The sequence below is a fragment of the Pan paniscus genome, chromosome 6 (assembly GCF_029289425.2).
Source record: "Pan paniscus chromosome 6, NHGRI_mPanPan1-v2.0_pri, whole genome shotgun sequence".
In the NCBI taxonomy this organism is placed as follows: domain Eukaryota; kingdom Metazoa; phylum Chordata; class Mammalia; order Primates; family Hominidae; genus Pan; species Pan paniscus.
The window spans coordinates 95,200,285-95,228,157 of NC_073255.2; the positions used below are offsets into that span (position 1 = coordinate 95,200,285).

General features: G+C 41.2%; 1 protein-coding gene across 7 annotated transcripts in view; it reads right to left on the bottom strand.

Moving 5' to 3' along the window:
• GSAP (gamma-secretase activating protein) overlaps positions 1-27,873 on the bottom strand; it is a 112,245-nt gene that overhangs the window by 42,173 nt on the left and 42,199 nt on the right. For 4 of the 7 annotated variants that reach the window (XM_034964312.3, XM_034964310.3, XM_055114584.3 and 1 more), the window contains 7 exons: positions 27,305-27,390; positions 15,890-15,967; positions 14,134-14,211; positions 5,957-6,049; positions 5,609-5,826; positions 3,973-4,096; positions 3,350-3,432 (listed from right to left, as the gene is read on the bottom strand). In XM_034964312.3, the coding sequence (XP_034820203.2) occupies positions 3,350-3,432; positions 3,973-4,096; positions 5,609-5,826; positions 5,957-6,049; positions 14,134-14,211; positions 15,890-15,967; positions 27,305-27,390 (760 nt within the window). The remainder of the gene's footprint in view (positions 1-3,349; positions 3,433-3,972; positions 4,097-5,608; positions 5,827-5,956; positions 6,050-14,133; positions 14,212-15,889; positions 15,968-27,304; positions 27,391-27,873) is intronic. The other 3 variants (XM_034964313.3, XM_034964311.3, XM_057302891.2) reach the window with 1 other exon arrangement.

The window sequence follows — 27,873 nt, forward strand, 5'->3', positions numbered from 1 at the left end:
ACATTCTTTAAAGTCACAATTATAATAGGTGACAGGGTCTCTAAAGTAAAGGAAAAGACTATTACAAAGAAATAGAGAGCAAATAGGGTATTTTTATACATTTCTATTAAAGAACAAATGAGGCAAATTATGTTTGCACCAAATGTAACGATAAAGGGGAAATGTTTCATTATCAATACTCCTTCCTCTCTCTTCTTTCACTTAAATGTATTATAGTTGGCCCCTACCTCACTAGAAGGAATCAAGACTAACAGGATTCTTGCATGACTTGACTGGGTAATTTTTCTGTACCTCATTGTCCTCTGTAATTTCAGAGGTAGGAGCCCCCCATACCCAAAGGACTATAAATCATGCTGCTATAAAGACACATGCACACGTATGTTTATTGCGGCATTATTCACAATAGCAAAGACTTGGAACCAACCCAAATGTCCAACAATGATAGACTGGATTAAGAAAATGTGGCACATATACAACACCATGGAATACTATGCAGCCATAAAAAATGATGAGTTCATGTCCTTTGTAGGGACATGGATGAAATTGGAAATCATCATTCTCAGTAAACTATCGCAAGGACAAAAAACCAAACACTGCATGTTCTCACTCATAGATGGGAACTGAACAATGAGAACACATGGACACAGGAAGGGGAACATCACACTCTGGGGACTGTTGTGGGGTGGGGGGAGGGGGGAGGGATAGCATTAGGAGATATACCTAATGCTAAATGACGAGTTAATGGGTGCAGCACACCAGCATGGCACATGTATACATATGTAACTAACCTGCACATTGTGCACATGTACCCTAAAACTTAAAGTATAATAATTTAAAAAAAAAAAGTTTCTGCAGCAGCCAGGTGCAGTGGCTCGCGCCTGTAATCCCAGAACTTTGGGAGGCCAAGGCTGGCAGATCACTTTAGATCAAGAGTTTGAGACCGACCTGGCCAACATGGTGAAACCCCGCTCTACTAAAAAAAAAAAAAAAAAAAATTAGCCAGCCATGGTGGCGGGCGCCTGTATTTCCAGCTACTCAGGAGGCTGAGGCAGGAGAATCACTTGAACCTGGGAGATGGAGGTTGCAGTGAGCTGAGACTGCACCATTGCACTCCAGACTGGACGACAGAGCAAGACTCCGTCTCCAAAGAAAAAAAAGTCTCTGCAGTGCTATCATCATGGCAAATCTGAAAGGTGAACAATTCATTTCAAGAAGGGCAAATGATAGCATTCTGCTAACTAGTGAGTGTTAAAACAGAAATTTAATAAAAGGATAAACTTTCAAGATTGCCTTTTATTCACTATTATTTTGAAAAGTGTATCTGTATGTTAATTATGTAATTAGCCTCTCATCTGGTCAAATCAGCTTTCATTTCCTTAAAAAAAAGTAGATAAGTGTATAAGAAAATATTTTAGGAGATGTAATGTAGAAATAAAAATTGATATTTGTCTATAATTTAAATGACTGAGATTTTACTGATATAGAATATTCCTGTAAAAAAGGGTATCATGGGGACAGAGAAATAAGTTTTCAGAACATGCAAACAACTAAGTTCTTCAATGTGACAGTTGAAAGCCGTGATAAGAATCTATTGTGTGCTTCATTTATCACTACAGAGGATACCTCAAAAAAAATTAAAATTTCATTACAGTTTTGGTTATAAATAGCATTTTAAAAGAGGTATAGTTGTTTGCAAAACATAATTCAGGATTATCTATGTGTAAGGGCATCACATTTTCTATTATCTTAAAAAATCCAAGAGAGTTGTCTCCTACAAAAATGTGAAATCCATGTTTTCGCCTGTGGAAACTTTTTATTAAGGTTGTAGCATTAAGAACATTTGCAGATAAGAGAAAAATAAATGATTTGCATCACAGCTAATGATAAGCATAGACTGATAGATTTTCAAGATTAGAAGAGACCTTTAAGGTAACCTAGTCCAACCACAAGAAGTTTAAAGCAACATGGCAAACCCCAAGATTAGTTCAGTACAGGGAGGTTATAACCACAGGTTTCTTTATATCGCTCTTCTTGGACTTCCTGATGTCACCCTGTGCGTGTCCACAATAGCTGCTCCACCCTGCACAATCTTGAGAAGTGCAAAAGGGAAGCGTTACCCTCAGGGTGATATTCTCACACCACATCCAATTAACATGTGGCTCAGTCTTTTAACACAACCCTGGGAACCAGTGGTCCCAGCTGCCTCCTGGACACTTTGAACACAGGACATAACAGCAGGGGGTTGGTAAGGGTAAGGGAGGGAGCGGAGATGTGCATTTCCTGACTCTGGGGTGGTGTAACCTGCAGACTTCCTGCCATATGACCACAGGGTCTGCATGTCTATTCACATGTGTTCCAAAAGAAAAACGTGGGCGCCTAGAGAGGGAACAAGTTCAGGTCTTTCTTTCCCTTAAATTCTAAGGTGGGGCATAAAAATCTAATAACCACGACAGTAAAAGACAAAGAAAAGGCCTTTAGGAAAGCACTGCCACTGTGCATACCAAAAATTTAGAAATTAATCAAACACACTTGATACATCTTTTTTAAGGACTATATTTAGACAGGGTCTAAACATAAAGTGTCACCATTTACTCTAGTACATATTTTCCTATGACTGTGTTATTTAAATTCAATTTATTTTTCTAAGTACCTTTTTGATATAAACTTCTGCCTCAAAAGCAAGCATGTAGTTCTAATATCTAAATAAGAAACATGAGGCAGAACTTTTTCAGACACAGCCTATGTACGGTTTTCACTTGCTGGGCCAGCAAAGCTCTGTCTACTGTACCATATTCAAGAGAAAATGAGCAGTGTTTTAGCTCAGCACATCCTAATTTAAAAGGAGGGAGTCAGAACCAACAGGGAGAAAAAGTCATTTGGGGTGAATGTACCTAAGATTGCTGACTTTTACTGATCCTGAAGCTCTAGAGTTATTACAGACTTCTTAATGGGGCTGGAAAAAGGGGTCATGAAGGTCCTTATCTACCAAGTATGATAGCAGCAATCCACCCATTCCTCACTTATAAAAACTCAGTACATATTTTAATCCACTCTAGTCACTTAGAAAATAAAAATACCATGATAGAGGTTTAGTTCTGCCTGGTAATAGGAAGAATAATAAATACCCTGTGTACCTGCTCCTTTGGTTTTACTGTTTTTATACAAATACTTTTGGCCAATAGCAGGGATTTGCTATTACTTTTCTGCCAAAAAAAATTCAACTGAGTTCTTTATCAGTCAAAACAGTAGTGAAATCACGACCTTGATGGCTATAAGAGAGGTGTCCAACAACTGACCCACAACTGTGAATTGATTTTATTTGCATACAGCATACACAGTGTTAACTTACTGTATTCCAAGTGAGCACTGAGGAATGTGGCAATAGTTTGTCCATGTTACTTGTCTCTGAATATACACTCCAGTATGAAGAAGCTGAGTAGATTTTTTTTGAAACGGGGAAAAAAGATGTGGTTTAATAAGATGATGACAGCATTGTAATTCAACCAAAACAAGCAAACCAACAAAGTTTTCATTGTCTTATCCCTCATCCTCAAAACGGTAACCATTATGATTTTATCTACTGACTAAAATGTTCAGGTTCTGCTTTTTACAATGAGAACAATAACTTAGTACCATATCTACCCAAATGACATTATATCATTTCATACGAAACCAGCCAACACAAAACTGGGCTAAGAAAGTTACATCTTACTGGAAAAAAAAATCACTAATAAGGTTATAGAATCAAGATCCTATCTTGTATCTCATCAATCTCTGTACAGCCATAGCTTCTTAGAAAACCACAAGAGAATGAAATTTAATTAGCTGCTGACTCCGATAGAGTTTTTTTTTTTTTAAATGTGCTCCAAAGCAGCATTTGGACAGGTTGAGGCATTCACTATCAATTTACTGCTTTCCCTCAAGCAAAAAGGTCAAGTATTCAACTGAAGCTGCAACATCAGCAACACTTACCAATTATAAATTCCTGAATGAGGTCAAATGAATGGCAGGCAGAGACATTCTCAGAAATCCATTGAATAATCTTTAAAAAGTCAGACAGAACTCTGTTGGTATTTAAATCTGCTCTCTGCCTCCACTACCAAAGAAGTACAAATATACATGAATCTTTTGCATTCTATACCTATTTTAGAATTGCCTAAGAATATACTCACTTCTATACTATCTTCAAGATACATAATGCAATTCTGGGTAGGTAAAACAGTATTTTATAAGTGAGATCCTTTTTATACATCTTTTTAATAAATCTCCTTGGCTGGAAACCAAATAAACTTTCCTCAACCTAACGTTTGTGCAAGAATAGGTCATGTTATAGCAAAGCCCAGTGGAAAGAGCCGTGGGATACAGGAAAAAAAGAAAAACAAAACCACTAGGCTTGGGGGCAGCAGAGCTGGGTGTGAATTCCAGCTGGGTCCTGGGTGTGAATACGGACACACCAGTTAACCTTTGTGAGCATCACTGTACTGCCTCCTGAGGGAGGGATAATCCCTGCTATACCATCAACTCGCTCATCTCCATAATCATCCTCACCTGCTAGAGGAATGTTTGCCATCTCAGCACTGACAGATATTATAAGGCATGCCTAACCATGGTGCACACTTGTACTTCTGCTCCTACCAGTAAGCTGTTTAATTCAAAACCGATTTATGTTATTGTACTTATTTTCAAAATTAGGTAATACAATATTACTATCGACAAGTAAAATGTGGATGCAGAGAGTGTCATTGGGTCAGTAAAAGTTGAATGCTTTGTAAAGAGTCAAAGGCATGTCTCTAAAACACTAGAAAATTAGGTTTAGGGGAAACAACTAAAAAAGACTGGGTAAAAAATGTCTGGTATACACAGCTTGCTTTGTAAGGGTCTTTAAATTACTATATCCTTAGAAATAAAAATTTTTAAAAAGTAACAGGAAGTTAGAGGTAACTCATTACTAGTGCTTTTATGCATGAAAAATGATGTTGAACTTCAATTAGCAGATGCACAAAGAAAGGCTTGAGTCAAAACATGGGTGAATAATGTACATTGTTATGTTTCAGGTTAAAATAAAACGTCTAATGTCTTTTTTTTTTTGTAGTTAACCAGCCACTCTTTGATCTTAACCACATCTGATAAAGAGATTTTTCTGACTTCACAGGATAGCTGTAAAATAACACAGAATGCATGTGGAAGTACTTAATAAACTCTAATGTGAAATACAAATGTAAGCTATTTTTATTACAAATGTAATAAATATCTGCCACCAGATTTTAGTCCTTTTGATAATTATAGATCAAATACAGACCAGGAGAAAAAGTAGATATTTAAGAAACGCATTATTTACCGAGCTCTTCATTGAAATATTACTGACACAGCTAAACTTTTATTCCCAATATGGAAAAGGGGGTACCCAAAAGAACAGAAACACCCTGAGTGTGAGACCTGGTAGGGATCCATAAAAAAGCAGCGCAAAAGATGACGATGTCAGCAGCAAGGCCATACACCTCAATTAATTGTTACTAAATAAAAATAACTCCTGACCATTTTCAACCACAAAATAAATATGTTCAGTGTCGTCTATCTGCCCATTTTAAAACATGAGCTATCTTCTCACCTGGCCTTCCAGGAACTGCGCACCTTGACCGCAGTAGAGCGCACAGTGCAACGCAGCCATCTTCTCACAGTCTAAGCAAGTGTTCTGCAGAAGCTGTAATAAAGACGACTGGCTGAGCAGTGCTCTATAGAGCTTTCCAGAACAACAATCCAATACCAGGGACCCTGACAATGACTGTAAAGGGCAATGAGGTAGCATATCAATCATTTCATTATTTCCTGGCAAAAAAAAAAAAAACAAAAACAGTAGATCAGCAAATAAAAGAAACTCCTTTCACCCAAACATAGATATTAAAGTCAAAACAAACTCAAATGGGCCACCTCTACAAGAGAAAAACTATAGCCGTACCTGTCAGAAAGAGATTGTGGCAGATCAGGTCTGGATGTTGAACATTAAGTAGGTGGAAGAAATGACCAGGTAAGTAAACAGCCACATAATAGTCTATAGAAGAGAAAGATTTACGTCATCTACATGTGGTAAGAGCTGCACAGGTACAGAATGTCACATTATCCCTGCTTGTCTCTGAATATCTCAAAAGGCAAAAGTTTTACCAATGTAATAAGCTATCTAATGACAGCCCGTTTTTTTTGTTTGTTTTTTTTTTTGTTTTTTTTGTTTTTTTGAGACAGGGTCTGACTCTGTCACCCAGGCTGGAGTAGCGGTGGTGTGATGTCGGCCCACTGCAGCCTCAAACTCCTGGGCTCAAGTGATCCTCCCCACCTCAGCCTCCCAAGTAGCTGGGACTACAGGACTGTGCCCACAACACCCCACTAATATTTTCTATTTTTATAGAGATGGAGTCTCACCATGTTGCCCAGGCTGGTCTTGAACTCCTGGGCTCAAGCAATCCTCCTGCCTCGGCCTCCCAAAGTGCTGGGATTACAGGCATGTTGCCCAGGCTGGTCTTGAACTCCTGGGCTTGAGCAATCCTCCTGCCTCAGCCTCCCCAAATGCTGGGATTACAAGCATGAGCCACCACACCCAGCCACATTTCTCTTACTAGGTAAACCTCATTTATTTCCATCTTTGGCTAATTTTCTTCAGATATTTAGCTATGGTTATCTTAATTTATACCTGCAGTTTTGTTTCTAAGTGATTTGTGGCTTTATGTGAATCTAAATGATCTCAGAGCAAATTAGAATAAAAATATCAAGCAACACGAATTATTCCTTAATCTGATAGGCTGGAAATAGCCTATATTGGGAATTTTCTTCATAATTTCTGCCAGTTTCGGGAAGCTCTAAAATTTTGTTGCCCATGTTTGTCCAGTGATCATCATTATCATCATCAGTAGCAGGAGCATTTTGTTTAGAGAACCTTTAAATCGATATTCATCAGAATAATCTCTGCAGACACATTGACACTTTGTGAAGTACTAATTTATTTCCTTGCATATCAAGCTGACTAGAATTCACACCTTCAGTCCCTGCACTAGATATTTTTGTATCAAGAACATTTGTACTCAGATGGAGACAAGGTATAAAAAATAGGTTTCTGGAGAATGGAAGGGTGGAAGTAGCCCTTGCCAATACTTTTTCTAGGATCTTAGAAAACAGAAATTCACACAGTAGTAATTTTATATAGATGAAACATTTAGATTATAAGTGAGCCAGCTAGACTCCTTTTCCTAAGAAGTGAAGGAACACATGCTAATCATTTGCATAGAAGGCGTTCTGTGGAAAGGAAAGAGGATATAGAACTCAAACCAGTCGACTTACAAGTGTCCTTTCAGTCAACGTGGATTAAATGATGCTAAAGTGCTTAGCACAAATGGTTGCAATCATCTTATTACAGCAACACTTTACTAGAAAAAGACAAACAACAATACAGTGCGACATAATGGAAAGGGTATCGGCATCAAATGACCTAGTTACCTCCCAGCTGTACCACTTAACTAGTTAATTAGGATGGCACTATGTCCGTGGGGTGGTGGCATTTGAAAATATATGACAGTGATTTGGGTTGTTAACATCATTGAGGTAGTGAGAGGGAGATTCCTATTTGGCATTTGGTGAGTGGGCTCTAGGGATGGATGTTCAGTCCCTCAATGAACAGGGAATTTTTGTCTCACCAAAAGGGGCAGTAGTATCTGTGGTAGGCTGAATGATGGCTCCTGAAGATATGCACGTGCTAATCCCCAGAGCCTGTGAATAGGGTAAAAGAGACCTTGCAGATGTGACTAGGATCTTGAGATGGGGAGACTATCCTGGAATATCCAGGTAGACACAGGTAGGCACAAAAGTCCTTATGAGAGGGAGATTTGACTAGAGAAGAGAAGACGACCATACGATGAGGAAAGTAGTTGGAATGAAGTGGCCACAAGCCAAGAAATACTAGCCTCTAGTCAGGGGTGTCCAATCTTTTGGGTTCCCTGGGCCACACTGGGAAGAAGAAGAATTGCCTTGGGCCACACATAAAATACACTAATAACAGCTGATAGCTAAAAAAAATTAAAATCTCAAAAAAATAAAGTTTTAAGAAGTTTTACAGATTTGTCTTGGGCCACATTCAAGCCATCCTGGGCTGTGTGCAGCCCATGGGCCAAGGGTTGGACAAGCTTGCTCTAGAGGCTGGAGGGAGGACGCAAGGAACAAATTCTTCCCTGGAGCCTCCAGAAGGCACTAGTCCTGCCCACACTTTGGTTTAGCCCCTTCAAGACTCATTTCGAACTTCCAACTTTACAGAACTTTAAGAGAATATTTGTGGTGTTTGAAGTTCTAAGTTTGCCACAATTTGTTACAGCAACAATAAACTAATACAGGATATGCTAACTAGCCTGATTTGATCATTCCACAATGTATATAGGTATCGAAACACCACATTGTACTCCATAAACATATACAATTACTATTTGTCAGTTAAAAACAAAATAAGGTAGGGTATTATTTTTATTGGCTGGGCACGGTGGCTCACGCCTGTAATCCCAGCACTTTGGGAGGCTGAGGCAGGTGGATTACTTGAGGTCAGGAGTTCGAGACCACCCTGGGCAGCATGACAAAACCCCATCTCTACAAAAAATACAAAAAATTAGCTGGGCATGGCGGCATGCGCCTGTAATCCCAGCTACTCAGGAGGCTGAGGTGGGAGGATAGTTTGAGCCCAGAGGCAGAGGTTGCAGTGAGCCAAGATCATACCACTGCACTCCAGCCTAGGCAACAGAGCAAGATCCTGTCTCAAACAAACAAACAAAAAAGTTTGCTAGGAAAATTTGATGAAATAACTCTGTATAAATTTGTTATATTTTATTTGCTGACTTTTCTAATAAAGATCTTATATGGAGAAGAAAAGGTACTACACATAAGCAGACGCTATACCTACATTCATATGCCACATGTAAAATGGATACTTCTTATAATTTCAAGAAAATACTTTAGTCACTTATATTTAGTTAAAACTTTAATGCTTGAAAACATTTAGACTGAAGTTTTATATTTTTAAAAATATATCGATATTCAGAGAAGGACTGTGTGGTAGATAGAGCTCCCTCTCCCCTCTCCCCTCTCCCCTCCCCCCTCTCCCCTCTCCCCTCTTTCCACGGTCTCCCTCTGATGCTGAGCCGAAGCTGGACGGTACTGCTGCCATCTCAGCTCACTGCAACCTCCCTGCCCGATTCTCCTGCCTCAGCCTGCCGAGTGCCTGCGATTGCAGGCGTGCGCCGCCACGCCTGACTGGTTTTCGTATTTTTTTGGTGGAGACGGGGTTTCGATGTGTCGGCTGGGCTGGTCTCCAGCTCCTAACCACGAGTGATCCGCCAGCCTCGGCCTCCCGAGGTGCCGGGATTGCAGACGGAGTCTCGTTAACTCAGTGCTCAATGGCGCCCAGGCTGGAGTGCAGTGGCGTGATCTCGGCTCGCTACAACCACCTCCCAGCCGCCTGCCTTGGCCTCCCTAAGTGCCGAGATTGCAGCCTCTGCCTGGCAGCCACCCCGTCTGGGAAGTGAGGAGCGTCTCCGCCTGACCACCCATCGTCTGGGATGTGAGGAGCCCCTCCGCCTGGCTGCCCAGTCTGGAAAGTGAGGAGCGTCTCTGCCCGGCCGCCATCCCATCTAGGAAGTGAGGAGCGCCTCTTCCCGGCCGCCATCACATCTGGGAAGTGAGGAGCGTCTCTGCCCGGCCGCCCATCGTCTGAGATGTGGGGAGCACCTCTGCCCTGCCGCCCCGTCCGGGATGTGAGGAGTGTCTCTGCCCGGCCGCCCTGTCTGAGAAGTGAGGAGACCCTCTGCCTGGCAGCCACCCCGTCTGAGAAGTGAGGAGCGTCCTCCCTCCTCGTCTGGGAAGGAGGTGGGGGGGTCAGCCCCCCACCCGGCCAGCCGCCCCGTCCGGGAGGTGAGGGGCACCTCTGCCCGGCCGCCCCTACCGGGAAGTGAGGAGCCCCTCTGCCCGGCCAGCCGCCTCGTCCGGGAGGGAGGTGGGGGGGTCAGCCCCCCGCCTGGCCAGCCGCCCCGTCCGGGAGGCGAGGGGTGCCTCTGCCCGGCCGCCCCTACTGGGAAGTGAGGAGCCCCTCTGCCCGGCCAGCCGCCCCGTCCGGGAGGGAGGTGGGGGGGTCAGCCCCCCTCCCGGCCAGCCGCCCCATCCGGGAGGGAGGTGGGGGGGTCAGCCCCCCGCCCGGCCAGCCGCCCTGTCCGGGAGGGAGGTGGGCGGATCAGCCCCCCGCCTGGCCAGCCGCCCCGTCCGGGAGGGAGGTGGGGGGATCAGCCCCCTGCCCGGCCAGCCGCCCTGTCCAGGAGGTGGGGGGGGCGCCTCTGCCCGGCCGCCCCTACTGGGAAGTGAGGAGCCCCTCTGCCCGGCCAGCCGCTCTGTCTGGGAGGGAGGTGGGGGGGTCAGCCCCCGGCCCGGCCAGCCGCCCCGTCCAGGAGGGAGGTGGGGGGGTTAGCCCCCCGCCTGGCCAGCCGCCCCATCCGGGAGGTGAGGGGCGCCTCTGCCCGGCCGCCCCTTCTGGGAAGTGAGGAGCCCCTCTGCCCGGCCAGCCGCCCCGTCCGGGAGGGAGGTGGGGGGGTCAGCCCCCCGCCCGGCCAGCCGCCCCGTCCGGGAGGGAGGTGGGGGGGTCAGCCCCCCGCCCGGCCAGCCGCCCCGTCCGGGAGGGAGGTGGGGGGGTCAGCCCCCCGCCCGGCCAGCCGCCCCGTCCGGGAGGGAGGTGGGGGGGTCAGCCCCCCGCCCGGCCAGCCGCCCCGTCCGGGAGGGAGGTGGGGGGGTCAGCCCCCCGCCCGGCCAGCCGCCCCGTCCGGGAGGGAGGTGGGGGGGTCAGCCCCCCGCCCGGCCAGCCGCCCCGTCCGGGAGGGAGGTGGGGGGGTCAGCCCCCCGTCCGGGAGGGAGGTGGGGGGGTCAGCCCCCCGCCCGGCCAGCCGCCCCGTCCGGGAGGGAGGTGGGGGGATCAGCCCCCCGCCCGGCCAGCCGCCCTGTCCGGGAGGTGAGGGGCGCCTCTGCCCGGCCGCCCCTACCGGGAAGTGAGGAGCCCCTCTGCCCGGCCAGCCGCCCCCTCCGGGAGGGAGGTTGGGGGGTCAGCCCCCCGCCGGGCCAGCCGCCCCGTTGGGGAAGTGAGGGGCGCCTCTGCCCGGCTGCCCCTACTGGGAAGTGAGGAGCCCCTCTGCCCGGCCAGCCGCCCTGTCCGGGAGGGAGGTGGGGGGTCAGCCCCCCGCCCGGCCAGCCGCCCCGTCCGGGAGGGAGGTGGGGGGGGTCAGCCCCCCGCCCGGCCAGCCGCCCCGTCCGGGAGGTGAGGGGCGCTTCTGCCCGGCCGCCCCTACTGGGAAGTGAGGAGCTCCTCTGCCCGGCCACCACCCCATCTGGGAGGTGTACTCAACAGCTCATTGAGAACGGGCCATGAAGACAATGGCGGTTTTGTGGAATAGAAAGGGGGGAAAGGTGGGGAAAAGATTGAGAAATCGGATGGTTGCTGTGTCTGTGTAGAAAGAGGTAGACATGGGAGACTTTTCATTTTGTTCTGTACTAAGAAAAATTCTTCTGCCTTGGGATCCTGTTGATCTGTGACCTTACCCCCAACCCTGTGCTCTCTGAAACATGTGCTGTATCCACTCAGGGTTGAATGGATTAAGGGCGGTGCAAGATGTGCTTTGTTAAACAGATGCTTGAAGGCAGCATGTTCGTTAAGAGTCATCACCACTCCTTAATCTCAAGTACCCAGGGACACAAACACTGCGGAAGGCCGCAGGGTCCTCTGCCTAGGAAAACCAGAGAACTTTGTTCACTTGTTTATCTGCTGACCTTCCCTCCACTATTGTCCTGTGACCCTGCCAAATCCCCCTCTGCGAGAAACACCCAAGAATGATCAATAAAAAAGAAAAAATATATATATATATCAAAAATGCTATAAGATAAAAATCAAATTCTATGAATAAATCTTTTTAAATTAAGTACTCTAGGATTGTAACACTGACAACACTAATTATCTTTTCTAGTTTGGGTAGTTATGTTGCATACTGTTTGGGTGACTGATGGGATCATTTCACTTCATTTTCTCTCAGTTTATTCTGGATTGCATTACAGAAAAATACTAGAACAAAACCTCTAAACAAAACACTTGATAAAGTTTTAGTTGAAATAAAATGCTAAAAAACAAAAATTACAAAATGTTTAAAGAAACTATTAATAGGCTAGGCACAGTGGCTCACGCCTGTAATCCCAGCACTTTGGAAGGCCGAGGCGGGTGGATCACGAGGTCAGGAGTTCAAGACCAGCCTGGCCAAGATGGTGAAACATCGTCTCTACTGAAACTACAAAATAATTAGCTAGGCATGGTGGTGCGTGCCTGTAATCCCAGCTACTTGGGAGGCTGAGGCAGAGATGGAGGTTGCAGTGGGAACCTTGAACCCGGGAGGCGGAAGTTACAGTGAGCTAAAATTGCACCACTGCACTCCAGCCTGGGAGACAGAACAAGATTCCATCTCAAAAAAAAAAAAAGAAACTATTAATAATCTAGTGTCCCTTATAAAAGACACTGAGGTAAGCCTAAGCACAGAGCTCACTCTTTCTGAGCCTCAGTTTCATTATCTGTAAAATGGGGATAATATCACCAATCAGAATTGCTGTAGGGAGCAAGATAACAAGTAAAATACTTAACATATACTATTCATTAAATAAATAGTAGCTCATTATTTATAAACATATCTTTCTTACATAGAAGTGTCTGGGGTTCATGGAAATTTTCAAAAAATTATTCTTTAATATTTTAATCAATATAAGCCCATTTTAATAGGGTGACAGTCCAGGGAAATTGCACGTAATAGCAAAAAATATATTACTCAAAACAATATTGTTGTCATAAAAATTACCTGTACAGCAGTTTTAAACTGGGCTATGATTTTGTGCCTATAAAATATGCTTAAGAAGGAAAGACAACATGTTTAAGATAGCCTATTTTTACAAAGCTTATATTTCTGGCCTCTCCACACGCTGAAGACCACAGATTAAATCTTGCCTGCCCTTTGCAAGTCATTCCCAGGGGTAAAAAAAGGAAGGATACCTTTGCCCTCACAAAGTGCTGTTTTCTTAGTGGAAAGTTTCCCACATCACTCTTGAGATGGGATGCTGATAAAGCATTGCTGATAAGAATCAAGTCCCAGACCCAGGAAACCTTCTATAATATTTCTCTCTCTTATCACAGGAAGCAGTAGAACCAGGCTTCCCTAAGGCAATTTCCCACAAATTCAGAGATCATGTTAAAATTTGCCCATACTGGCCCACTCAGCGTAAGTATCCAACCTCATCAATGGTATCATTCAAAATAAAAATAACTTTGCTCAGTTTCCTCACATTGCACTCTCCCAAACATGCGTCATGACAGTGGATGGACTGTGGAATAGGGATGGAAAAAGATATCAAAGAATTACATGCTCTAAACCTGAAACTCCTTTTTTAAAGGAAATGTTCCATATGCCATGTTCCATATGTAAGCAAGTAAATAATTACTTAGTCTTGTGCTAAACTTTGTGCACCACATCCTAACTGGCATGGAAAAGCAGCTTTCAGGGGGGAGGTACAACAAACCCTTTCTTTATTTTCCTCATTATACTCAGGTTCCCTTCGCCATATTTACTCAATCAAAACAACTCAAGCTGATCCATAAATCATTAATGGGACTTGGAAGCTTTTCAAGATTAGCAACAGGAAATAGACAATTTCCCAGAGGCCCCGTCCTCTCTATAATCAAGGGATAACATGATGTATTATTTCTCATGGGCTATTTGGGAACATCTCATACAAGTTATCATTTTTATGTTAACAAATAGCTTTTTAGGCTGCTACCAAAAAACATAAGAAAGCTCACAGCCTAGGTTCTCTAAAAAGGGAAGATACAACCCCCAACCCTTTTCAAGCCAAAGGCTAAGGAGTTGAGAGGGAAGGGTGTGTTCCAGAGAAAATCTTCTCTCATCAGATTTCAAGTGGGTCATTGATTGTCATCACAATCCGAGTCTCAAAGAGGCATGAGAAATGGGATAGTATAGAAGGCTGAGGTATACCATGCCTAGGAACAAGTGTTCAGAGCAGGGGTGTGATCTCTCCATCACTCACCAAGGTTGAGAAAAGTAATGCCCTTTGTCATGTGTGAGCCAACATTCTCAAGAGAAGTGGTGAAGGTCTTGCTGTGTCCTGCAAAGAGAGAACATGAAGCCAGAGAATGTTAAACAAAGAACTGGAACTCCACCCAAGGCAGTGACTATGTAACACTATATTTTCAGTGACCATGAAACTGGTAAGCAGGCATCTTCAGACTTCTAGATTTCACGGTTCCCCTCATTCTCCAAAAACCAGCATTGAAGGCAGATAATCTGAGTGCAGTCACACTCCAGTAGTTGTTCTGGGCTTATTATAATCTTAGACCATGACAGGTGGATTGTTCAGGGAGGAGAGGATCTGAAGGAATTTACTTAAAGATCCAAGAGATAGAGATGACCACATGGCTCATTGGCCCACATTCCTCAAGGCTCACCGCCACACACGTGCAGTCATTAAGACCCTCTGAGACTTCTCCAAATCACTTACAAATCCCACTTTTAGGTAGGAAGGGAATTAGTCGAGCTAATAACCTCAGTATATTGGCCTTTCCTGTCTACTTTCTAACTCTTAATCTTCAGAAAAGTTTTATTTACTGCCTTTGATCAATAGATTAACCATTAGAAAAATGTGTGAAAATTTTCCACAAAAATCTCAAACTTATACAACTTAAGTATGAATAGTATATATGTCTAGTTCTGAAGTTACTTTAGCTTCTCCATTAAGTTCTTAAACTTTTTTACCTTAATCTCTAAACTGAGGAGGTAATATCAGGTCCATCTATAGAATAAGCAGCTCTGGTGTGGCTTGGCGTAATTTTTTTTAAATATTGGAAAAATTTTCATGTTTAAAAAAATTTAAATACACCCATAGTATATACTGCACAAATACTCATTTTAAGGAATTAAACAAGCAAAACAATAACTCCTTAGCATGGTTCAAACTAAAACTACTACAGGGCACACTGTGATTGACTACAGAACCAGGAGAAATTAGTTAGGCATTTGACGGCTTCTCCCTAGACTTTTTATCAATATCTTGGGCCATAGATGTGTGAAATGGAATAAATGTATCTTAGATCTAAAACCTGTTGAGGTCTGAGATCATGGACGCTTTTAACTGAAACCCTATTTAACTCTGTAAGTTAAATCTATACATACTTTCCAAATAGCGATAACTAAAAAGCAAATAAACACACTTTGGATAAATACCTTCCTTAGGATTGGTCCACAAGCCTAGAAAAATATATAGACCAGGATAAAAATATATGATATATAAAAATAACTAGCTAACTTGATACTCACCATTGACAACTTTCTTCAGGAAATATATATCCTGTAAGTATACAGATATAGAATGAACTGATAAAAATTGATTCCATGGTAATAATACTCTCAGCCGGGCATGGTGGCTCATGCCTATAATCCCCACACTTTGGGAAGCTGAGGCGGGTGGATCACTTGAGCTCAGAAGTTCAAGACCACCCTGGGCAACATGGTGAAACCCCATCTCCACAAAAAATACAAAAATTAGCTAGGCATGACGGCACACGCCTGTAGTCCCAGCTACTTGGTGGGCTGAGGAGGGAGGATCACTTGAGACCATAAGGTTGAGGCTTCAGTGAGCAGTATTCATGCCACCGCATTCCAGCCTGGGTGACAAAGGGAGACCCTGTCTCCAAAAAATTACTAATAACACTGTTAAGAGCTATCTAATTTGCTACTATTTGGAAAAAGTTATTATGTAAAAGTAACAAAGAAGACATGAAAAGTACCTTTATGAATGTAAAACACTGAATATGTGATTTGTTCCCAAGAGGCACACTTTGGGCTGTAACATACACACAAACTTCCTAGAAGAAAAAGGATATTTAGTAGAGTTTAACAGAATCTATGTCATAAATAAAGTTTCCTAAACCACTTAAACTTACTTCTGTTCCTTTAGATGTCCTGTCTCATCTTACCTCATAGATTATTCCCAAGTCCTAGAAGTGGTCTATTAACAAGTTGCTAAGAAATTTCAAAGCAGTAATTTTTTAGTGCACACTATATAGCAACATATTGTGGCAGGCTATTGAAGGATAGGAAAATGAACACAGACATACTCCTGCATATGAAATAATGGGGTTCTAGACAGTTTCCAAAGCTTCATGAGATTCTCCTAGTAAGCATGCATTGTCCTTCCTTATCTAGCTTGTCACCTTCCAATTATTACTAACAGCTATGAACACCAGTTTATCAAAAATGTGTTCATTTCACAGAAAGTTACCAGTCTCTAGTTTATCTTGATTGAAAGGCAAAGTGTGATCTATCTTATGGGTCAGTGAAAACAAATGTGGCATGTGAGTCCATATCCATCCATAACTGAGTCACTGAAGGCATTGGCCCAAGGCCAAAGGAGAGCTCTTGGCATAGAGTGGCCTTTCCAGGTGAGTCTTGACCCCCTTCACTTACCCCATCACTCCAGAACACCCTCAACTTTCCCCACCTCTCTCAATGCGTGAAACTGTACATTATCTCTAGCAGCTGCTGCTGTATGGACTAATGTCCATCAGTGACCTACATACAATTGAGGACAGTATGCTTAAACAGGTATGTCTATCATTTATGTGATTAACTGAAATAGGAGATTGACAGGTAGAAAGTAACTTGACAAGGAGTCAGGAAACCTGAGTTCTAGCCCCAGAGCTAATGTTAACTAGCTGTGTGAATTCAATCGCTACTCTACTTCAGTGGATTTCAATGTTTCCTCTACTTTCCTTCATTAGTTTCATCATCAAAGAATCATGGTAGAAAAAAAGTCAGTTTCCCCTAAGAGGGCTATTCAAAGACATTTATAAGTATTCTGTTATAATATTTATCAATTATGACTTTTTAATGACATTTAACACTGCAAAGTATTGTCAGCAGTACATTTTATTGCAATTATCTGAAACACAAAATAGCAAAAAAGAATAACTTCATCAGATAACATGGTAACAATTCTATTAGATGTAAAATGACTGTTACGGTTACTGAGCACACAATAACAACTTTTCTTTACAATTACAGCTGACTCACAACTCACTGAGAATAAAAGTAATCTATCACTAAAGTATAAACAAAATAATAAGAGTTACAAAAGTCTCATATACCACTTGGACTGCTTTCATACAGTAAACATTATCAGCAAAAAACTACTTGTTTATCCATTCTTTCATATACTATAATCACAAGGAACATGAAATTGCTTAAAAAAAAGACAGACTTTAGATTCTCTAGTAATAAATGAAAATTAAAACAAGGTACCATAATTTTCCTTTAGAAGTAGTTTTTTAAATGATAATGAAATACTGTCAAGGGAGCATGTGCTTCTTACACAATTCTCAAATAGTAGTGAATGAGTCAACTAACACAATATCTCAGAAAAATTCTTTCACAGAGGGTTAAATATATTCATACCTGTTCACCCAGTAATTCTTTTAGGATTCTATCCTGGGAAATGAACATGATGGCAACATAGATCATAACCTCCATTCTAGCAAACTATCTGCACTCCATCCTTTAGAGAATGAAAGTTTTTTTCTCATTTTGAAAACAAGTAAGATGTACATTCTCAGTAAACTATCACAAGAACAAAAAACCAAACACCGCATATTCTCACTCATAGGTGGGAATGAACAACGAGAACACATGGACACAGGAAGGGGAACATTCCACTCTGGGGACTGTTGTGGGGTGGGGGGAGGGGGGAGGGATAGCATTAGGAGATATACCTAATGCTAAATGATGAGTTAATGGGTGCAGCACACCGGCATTGCACATTTATACATATGTATAATAAAATAAAATAAGTGAGATGTAGAATAAATGTACCTAATTACATATTCTAAGAACCATATCCAGAACTTATAAGCAAATATTTCCAAATTGTTAGGTCATGCTTAGTTGCCCCACCCAATCCCAAAGGGAAAAAAAGACACAGCAAGTTGAAATGGTATGTACACAGGCTCTGTGAAGCTATCCAACAGAACTGTCTTTGACAATGGAAATGTTATATACCTGTATAGTCCAATATGGTGGCAACTAGCCACATGTAGTCATTGAACACTCAAAATGTGGATAATATGACTGAAGCACTATTTATTTGAGACAAAGTCTCACTCTGTTGCCCAGGCTGGAGTGCAGTGGCGCAAACGTGGCTCACTGTAGCCTTAACCTCCCAGGCTCAAACAATCCTCCCACTTCAGCCTTCCAAATAGCTAGGACTACATGTGTGCCTGGCTAATTATTTTATTTTTTTAAGAGATGGAGTCTATGTTACCCAGGGTGGTCTTGAACTCCTGGGCTCATGTGATCTTCCTACTTTGGCCTCCCAAAGAGCTGGGACTACAGGAATTTTTAACTTCTATTTTCAGTTCAGGGGTACATGTGAAAGTTTGTTATATAGGTAAACTCATATCACAGGGGTTTATTTTTACAGATAATTTCATCACCCAGCTATTAAGCCTGGTACTCAATAGTTACTTTTTCTGCTCCGCTCCCTCCTCCCACCCTCCACCCTCAAGAAGACCCCAGTGTCTGTTGTTCCCTTGTGTTCAGGAGTTCTCATCATTTAGCTCCTACCTATAAGTGAGAACATTAGGTATTTCGTTTTACTGTTCCTGCGTTAGTTTGCTAAGGATAATAGCCTCTATCTCCATCCATGTTCCCACAAAAGACATGATCTCATTCTTTTTTATAGCTGCACAGTATTCCATGGTATGTATGTACCACATTTTCTTTATCCAATCTGTCACTGATGGGCATTCAGGTTGATTCCATGTCTTTGCTATCATGAATCACGCTGCAATTGACATTTGCAGACGTATATCTTTATGGTAGAATGATTTTTATTCCTCTAAGTATATACCTAGTAATCAGATTGCTGGGTCCAATGGTAGTTCTGCTGTTAGCCTTTGAGTAATCACCATACTGCTTTCCACAATGGTAGAACTAATTTACACTCTCATCAACAGTGTATAAGTCTTCCCTTTTCTCTGCAACCTTGCCAGCAACTGTGGGTTTTTTTGTTTTTGTTTTACTTTTTAATAATAGCCATTCTGACTGGTATGAGATGGTATCTCATTGTAACCTCTATCTGCATTTCTCTAATCCTCAGTGATACTGAGTTTTTCATATGCTTGCTGGCCACATGTCTTCTTTTGTAAAGTATCTGTTCATGTCCTTTGCCCACTTTTTAATGGAGTTGTTTTTGTCTTATAAATTTAAGTACCTTGTAGATGTGGATACTAGGCCTTTGTCAGATGCATAGTTTGCAAATATTTTCTCCCAATTCTGTAGGTCGTTTGGTTTACTCTATTAGTTTCTTTTGCTGTGCAGAAGCTCTTAAGTTTAATTAGATCCCATTTGTCAATTTTTGCTTCTTTTGTGATTACTTTTGATGTCTTTGTTATGAAATATTTGCCCATTCCTATGACTAGGATGGTATTGCCTACGTTTTCTTTCACAATTTTTATAAATTTTGGGCTTTACATTTAAGTCTTTAATGCATCTTGAGTTGATTTTTGTGTATGTTGTAAGGAAGGGTTCCAGTTTCAATTTCTATATATGGCTAGCCAGTTATCCCAACACCATTTATTGAGTAGGGAGTCTTTTCCCCATTGCTTTTGTCAGCTTTGTTGAAGATCAGGTAGTCATAGGTGTGCAGCCTTATTTCTAGGTTCGCTATTCCATTCTATTGGTCTATGTGCCTGTTTTGGTAACAGTACCATACTGTTTTGGTTACTGTAGCCCTGTAGTATAGTTTGAAGTTGGGTAACATAACTCCAGCTTTGTTCTTTTTGCTTAGGTGTACCTTAGCTACTCAGGCTTTTTTGGTTCCATATGAATTTTAAGACAGTTTTTTCTAGTTCTGTGAAGAATATTGATAGTTTGATAGGAATAGCATTGAATCTGTACACTGTTTTGGGCAGTATGGTCATTTTAATGATATTGATTCTTCCTATCCATGAGCATGTTTTTCCATTTCTTTGTAACTTCTGATTTCTTTGAGCAGTGTTTTGTAATTCTCATTGTAGACATCTTTAACTTCCCCTCCCTGGTTAGCTGTATTCCTAGGTATTTTATTCTTTCTGTGGCAATTGTGAATGGGATTGCCTTTCTGATTTGGCTCTTGACTTTGCTCTTGTTGGTATAAAGAAATGCGAGAGATTTCTGTACATTGATTTTGTATCCTGAAAGTTTGCTGAAGTTGTTTATCAGTTGAAGGAGCTTTTGGGCTGAGACTATGGGGTTTTCTACAGAATCATGCCATATGCAAACAGGGATAGCCTGACTTCCTCTCTTCCTATTTGGGATGCTCTCTTGCCTGATTGCTCTAGCTATGACTTCCAATACCATGTTGGATAGGAGTGGTGAGAGAGGACATCCTTGTCCTGTGCCAGTTTTCAAGGGAAATGCTACCAGCTTTTGCCCATTCAGTATGATGTTGGCTATGGGTTTGTCATAGATGGCTATTATTTTGAGGTTTTCCTTCAATACCTAGTTTATTGAGAGTTTTTAACATGAAGGGGTATTGAGTTTTATCGAAAGCCTTTTCTGCATCTATTGAGATAAACGTGGTTTTTGTCTTTAATTCTGTTTATGTGATGAATCACATTTACTGAATTGCTATGTTGAGCCAACCTTGCCTCCCAGGGATGAAACCTACTTGACTGTGTTAGATTAGCTTTTTGACATGTTATTGGATTTGGTTTCCATGTATTTTGATGATTTTTGCATCAGCGTTCATCAAGGATATTGGCCTGAAGTTTTCTTTTGTTCTTATGTCTCTGACAGGTTTTCAGTATCAGGATGATGCTGGCCTCATAGAATGAACTGGGGAAGAGTCCATCCTCCTCAATTTTTTGAAAGGGTTTCAGTAGGAATGGTACCAGCTTTTCTTTGTACATCTGGTAGAATTCAGTTGTGAATCCATCAGATCCTGAGCTTTTTTTGGTTGGTAGGTTATGTATTACTGATTCAATTTGGGAGCTTATTATTGGTCTGTTCAGTGAATCAATATCTTCCTGGTTCAGCCTTGGGAGGCTGTATGTGTCCAAGAATTTATCTGTCTCTTCTAGGTTTTCTAGTTTGTGTACTTAGAGGTGTTCTTAGTAGTTTCTGATGATTATTTTTATTTCTGTGAGGTCAGTGGTAACATCCCATTTGTCATTTCTAATTGTGTTTATTTGGATCTTCTCTCTTGTCTTCTTAGTCCAGCATGGGTTCCTGGAGTTGTACATTTACTCACCACTTCCCTGGGTGGTGGAAGTTCCCCTGGCTCTGTGTCACTCCTAGGTGGGCTGTCATCCTGCCTTGCTTTTCGCCATTCTCCATGGGTCAAGTTGTTTCCTGGATTAGTCCCAATGTGAACATCTACCTGGATGATTCAGTTGAAGGTGCTGCATTTACTCGCCCCTTCCCTGTGAGAGTGGCATTTACGCTTCCCTGTGAGAGTGGCTCACATTAGCTGCTTCTAGTCAGCCCTGGATTTTTTAAATTTTAATTAATGTAAATTCAAATAGCCACATGTGGCTATTGGCTACCATATTGGACAACACAGCTCTAGAGCACTGGTTCTTAACCCTGACAGCACATTAAACTTACTTGGGATCACAGATGCCCAGGTTCCACATCAGAAGAATTAAGTCAGAATCTCTGGGGGGTGAGACTCAGGCATTTGTATTTTTTAAAGCTCACTAAATGATTCTAACGTGAACCCAGATTGAGAACAACTTTTGAAATCAGCAGATTTGGATGTGAATCCTGCTTTTGGCTTACTAAGTCTATTGCCTCAGGCGAGTTAATTAAATTATCTAAGCCTCAGTTTCCTCATCTGTAAATAAAGAAAATATAGAACTTATTTCACAGGGTTCTTGTGAGATAATTAAATAAGATAGTGTGTATAAAGAGATTGTTAGTGTTAGATTGTTAGTTGCAAAGAAGTTATATCTGGCTATAAAGGTTAGCTGGTGTTATTCCATAACAGTCTTGCTGCTATTTACAAGCTGGGGAAGCATGCTCTTAAGGATGTATCCCGAGATGTTTAATGAAATTCATCAATGATGAAGATAATATCTCAACGTTGGCTAGCCTTGGGGAAACCATTTGGACAATGAAAACTACTGTGGACAAAGTTTTCCAAGGGAAATTATGTTATTGGAGCAATTATTAAAAGGCTCTATAAAGTGCTAAAACATAGGCCTAATCGGGAACTTGTGAAGAGCAACTCTTGCAGTTATATGAATAGGAAGGAGAATTTACACACTTCCCTACTCACTACCCTCCCAGTAGGTGGTGCACAAAAAAGAATTACAGCCACTGACTTAGAACACACAAGAGCACTACAGCTTCAGAGTTGACTATTAGGTAGGGAAATAGTAAGATATGCTTTCAATGCTTAGAAAGTCTGATTTATCCTTTTTATTAGAAAAAAATATATAAACTCATGTTAAATAATACACAAGTGGCCTGACAGCAGCAGTGGCAGCAGCACTTTTGCCCACCACCAATCTCATGAGCACGCCCATCACCTAGATTGTAACCTCTAGTTCCTTGGAAGACAGCCGTCTTTATTTCTTAGTGCTGGGAAATTCAGGACGAATGTTTTCAAGAATATAAAAAGTAATGCTGAAAGGACAAAATAGCTTCTGAAGATCAAAATGTGATAGCAAAATGTCAAATATTATTATATCATCATCATTAATGTAAATAGTTGAAATAAGTTTGTATAAGGGCCTAAGTCCATCAGCATTCCTTTCGTGAACCACAGTTTCTGGCCTCTATGCCAGTGAAGAATTCAGCTTTCTACTATAGAGGGAGTCACATTTAGATTAGACTCTTTGCTTCCTTCTCCTATCCTATTTTGCTGGAATAGATTTTGTTTAACAACAAAGGTAAAAAAAACACTTTTGAAGAGTAATATAGGAAACACATGAACAATTTCTTAGTCAAAAAACAAAAGGTTGCTTCTCTGGCTTGTTTCATCTTAAATCTGGAAGCATCTCATTTGAAACAGGTTTTTTTATTTATTTTTTCAAAGCTGATTGTGAAGAGTGAAGCTTATTTTCTACCCTTCCACACACTGCCGAGAAGGGGAAAAACAGACTCTTCCACAATTTATGTCAGATAAACCTAACATTTTATTAAATATGTCATAACTAGCCCCATTTATAACTTACAGCTAGTAATGGTCACGAGAAATTCCTGTGGAAATAGAAAAAGGAATAAAAAGCCGCACTGGATTAAAGCCAAAATGATTGTTCATATCCAATAGATTTAAAGCAAAGTACCAGGGGCCAGGCGCGGTGGCTCACGCCTGTAATCCTAGCACTTTGGGAAGCCAAGATGTGTGGATCATCTGAGGTCAGGAGTTCGAGACCAGCGTGGTCAACATGGCGAAACCCCATCTCCACTAAAAATACAAAAAAAATTAGCCAGGCATGGTGATGTGTGCCTGTAATCCCAGCTACTCGGAAGGCTGAGGCAAGAGAATCTCTTGAACCCGGGAGGCGGAGGTTGCAGTGAGCTGAGATCGTTCCATTGCACTCCAGCCTAGGCAACAGAGCAGAGCAGGACTCCATCTCATTCATAAATAAATAAATAAAGCAAAGCACCAGGGAAGAACCCACCCTGCTCCCTCCATGTGAGCTCCGGATCCCATTCCACCTTCTAAGCAAATTCACTATACCAGTTATCCTCTCTGCTATGTATTGTCCTGTTTCCTCTCCACTCAATATATGCTGTGAGCATTCAAACATCCTAGAGTCTGTACTGTCTTAAAATATTCCCTAAATCCTATTTCCCATTCCAGCTGCTGCCTCTGTCATGTCTACACATGCTGCTATGACTTTTTTCAATTCCCATATGCCACTTAACCCAGCATAGTTAAGATTTCACCTCAATTCCACAACACAAACAGTAATCTTCATGCTACTAGACACAGTGGACTCCACCTCTCACTACCTATTCAGTCATTTCTTTGTGAAACTACCCTGTGCCTTCAGCTATTACAATACAATACTTGTTTTGGTTTTCCCTTTCTCTCTCTCCAGACATTCTTTTTTCCTTTTCGTTTGGATGTTCCACCTAACCTTTATATATTTATGTTCCCAGATCTTATTCGTAAGTGTCCTCCCTCCTGACCAAATACTCCCTCCTATGCCTTCAAATGCCAGCTATATTCTAAAAACTTCCACATTTATTCATTGCCAGTCTTGACCCCTCTTCTAAGCTCCAGATCTTTTAGTCAACATGTCTAAAACAAAACTCACAATCTTCCTAAACTCCACCAAAACCCCTAAAACCTCAGTAAACGACACTACTGTTCACTCATTTGCTGATGCCAGAAACCTGAGAACCATTCCTCTAATTTATAGCAAATTATCTTAATTTCATCTCCAAAATGCATCCCAAACCCATCTAGTTCCTTCCACCTGTACTGCCCATCCTAGTTCACCCTTATTTCAAACATAGGACTAGACTTAACTGCTCATCTTCCCACTTTTTCTCTTGCCTTCTCCAATCCATCCTCCATCTTTTTTTTTTTTTTTTTTTTTTAAGACAGAGTCTTGCTCTGTTGCCCATGCTGGAGTGCAGTGGTGTGACCTCAGCTCACTGCAACCTCTGCCTCTTGGGTTCAAGTGATTCTCCTGCCTCAGCCTCCTGAGTAGCTGCAACTACAGGCACGTGCCACCACACCCAGCTAATTTTTTTGTGTTTTTACTAGAGGCGGGGTTTCGCCATGTTGGCCAGGCTGCTCTCAAACTCCTGACTTCAGGTGATCTGCCTGCCTCGGCCTCCCGAAGTTCTGGGATTACAGGCGTGAGCCACCGTACCCGGCCCAATCCATCCTCCATACAGCAGCCACAGTGATCTTTTGAAAATATGTATCTAATCATGTTACTGCCTGCACAGACGCTTCAGTGAAGGAGTATCAGTGAATCCTAAAACTGACAGGTGAAAAGCTGAGAATAGAATAGTCACGTGGTGACAAAGTACCATCCTATAAATTACTAATTCAGAGGTTAAAATGTGCCCTCACAAGGGAGACATACAGTGGTTACCACTTAACCAAATGACCAGACTTAGCATCACTAACAGTAGGATATTCTGACATTATAGGCCTCCTGATCTGATACAAATGAGGTTCACAACATCACCTGTGAAGTACTCTCACTAAAAATGCTTATGTCTAACTGTGCCTTTACTCAGTTGTGTGTAGCTTCCAATTTACAAATAATGTATAGAGGAAAAAGTTAAATGCCTATGTAAGTAAACAATTGGATAAATCCAGAATGTGGATCATTCTACAAGACAAATGGCCTGGACTTTTCAATATGTCAATGAAAAGAAAAGAAAGGCAGGGAGTAGGACATGAGAATTGTTGCACATGTTAATGCAAGACTATGAAGATTTAAACGGCCAAATGTAATGCATGAATCTTGATGGAATCCTGACTTTAAAAGTTATATACATACATATTTATTTATATATACACACATGACATTTTTCAAGAAATTATGAAAATTTGAATAGAAAATAAAGTTTATTGATTAATGTGATTAATTTATTTCAGTAATAAGGGAACAGATTATGTAGAAGAGTGTCCTTAATCAAAAGAGGTGTGTACTGAATTATCTAGTGGTTAGGTGTTATGATGTCTGCAACCTATTTTTGAATGGACTTGGTCAAAAAATAAAATGATATATATATATAGTGAGAATGATAAAGCAAATACTGTAAATGATATGATTGTATAAGTAAAAGGTAAATGGATGTTCATTATATTTTTGAACTTTACAGCGAGCTTGCGCATTCTCAAAATAAATTGTATAGTAACAAAAAATACCCTTCAATGACTTCTCATCACTCTTAGGATAAAGTCTAAAATCCTCCCATGATCCACAAGGTCCCACACAGCCTGGCCCCTGCCTACCTCTCCAGCTTTCTCTCTCTCACTCACTCTACTTCAGTGACATGGTCTTAGTTCATACATATCCTTCAAGTCTCTACTGAAATACCACCTCCTTGAGCTCCCTAGGACTGGTGTATGAAGGGATGAGTACAGCTGAGGGATACCTGGGATGGACAGGAAAAAGGGGAATGGATTATGCAGCAGTGAAGTGGGAAAGGGGGCCATTTTCAGGACTAAGAATGGAATGGGATGGGATATCTTGGAGGGAGGCAGAAATGAGGATAGACTGGCTGAACTAGAACATGGTTGAAGATACTAATATCTTCTATTAAACCTCCATAAGTTTTCATGAATTCCTATAATGCTCATTCATAATATGATTCTATTTAAATACTAAGTGTGCACTTATGTAATGTCTAAAATCTGTGCCAAATAGTAACCTTTACGCTAATAAAGATCAGAGCAGTTTTACTTATCATATCCCCAACACCTAGCAAACAGTAAGTCCTCAATAAATGTTGGCCTAATGGGTGAATATCCCACAATAATTTGGCTTTAAAGGAATACAATTTTAGTCCAAATGCTACTTAACTCAAGTAGTAAATGTCCATTAAAGTTGGGATATTAAAAATGGCTATTACATGTAGTTATCAGAGCTGATTGTTTAGATGATTATTAAGGTTAATGAGCAGTTTTTCACCAGATTTATTGAATGTAATCATATTCAGCTTCTCTCATCTTTAGGTATTTTCTTTACCCTCTCCATTTTTTCTATCTATAAAAACTGGTATTAAGGAACAAAATATTTCACATTAATAACTTTATGTCAAGCTCTGATTGTTACATTGGTGGGCTGCAGCATGGCTCTTAAAGCCAGGTACATAAGTTTAGAACCAAACACATCAGTAAGCCTGACACAGAAAGCATAGCCATCGCTGTTTGTCATTTGTTAAAAGATGAAGCAGGTGAGAAAATGTAGATTGGTTAAATACAATCCATTTTCTCTGTTAGAACCATCCAAATAATAACTACTAGAAGAATAACTCTGCCGTTAAGAATAACTGTGGCTTCCTCAATACAGACAGTGTATATTTAAAATTAATGAAGATTTGATATATGACAATCCATATGATCACCAACATAAAAATGTAGCTCTGTTCTATTTTCAGACTCCATATAGCTAAACAATGAGTAAATTTTGTCTAGAACTCAAATACGGTTGAATAAATTGATAGATACAACCCTAGTTTACCTGTATGGTTGGTAAAAACACACAGAGTCAGGTGTTTGGAAAATTTATCTCGGTCTTGATGATAATCACATCCAAAGTTGACAAGTCTAAGAACATAAAGAATGAGAAATTATTGAATGCATTTAAAAATACATCCCTTCATAAAGGATGTGAGTAACCACTAAATAATATACCCACAGAAGTAGAAACACATTCCTGAGAAATTTAAGTAGATAACTTTTTTTTGGTTAATAAATTCTGTAGTTTTTTCAAAATTCATGGTATATAAATGGCATCAGCCTGATAACAAGGAAAAAATATTACTTTCATCTTACATTTTTATAACTTTTCTGATATAGAGTAATGCACACACTAGTTTCAAAGTAAGCACAGCTAAATGTTCATATATGATGAAATAAAGCTAGTGAAATACTTAACGGTTCAGGATTATCATTACTCTAATTTAGGAAGATTTTCATGTCTTCTACAGATTGATGGCCTTATGCTTATTTTTTTAGAAGCATCTCATGTTCCCGCTACATGTAAAATAGAGTGGGAAAAGGAAAAAAACCTTGTCTTTTGTGTAAAAA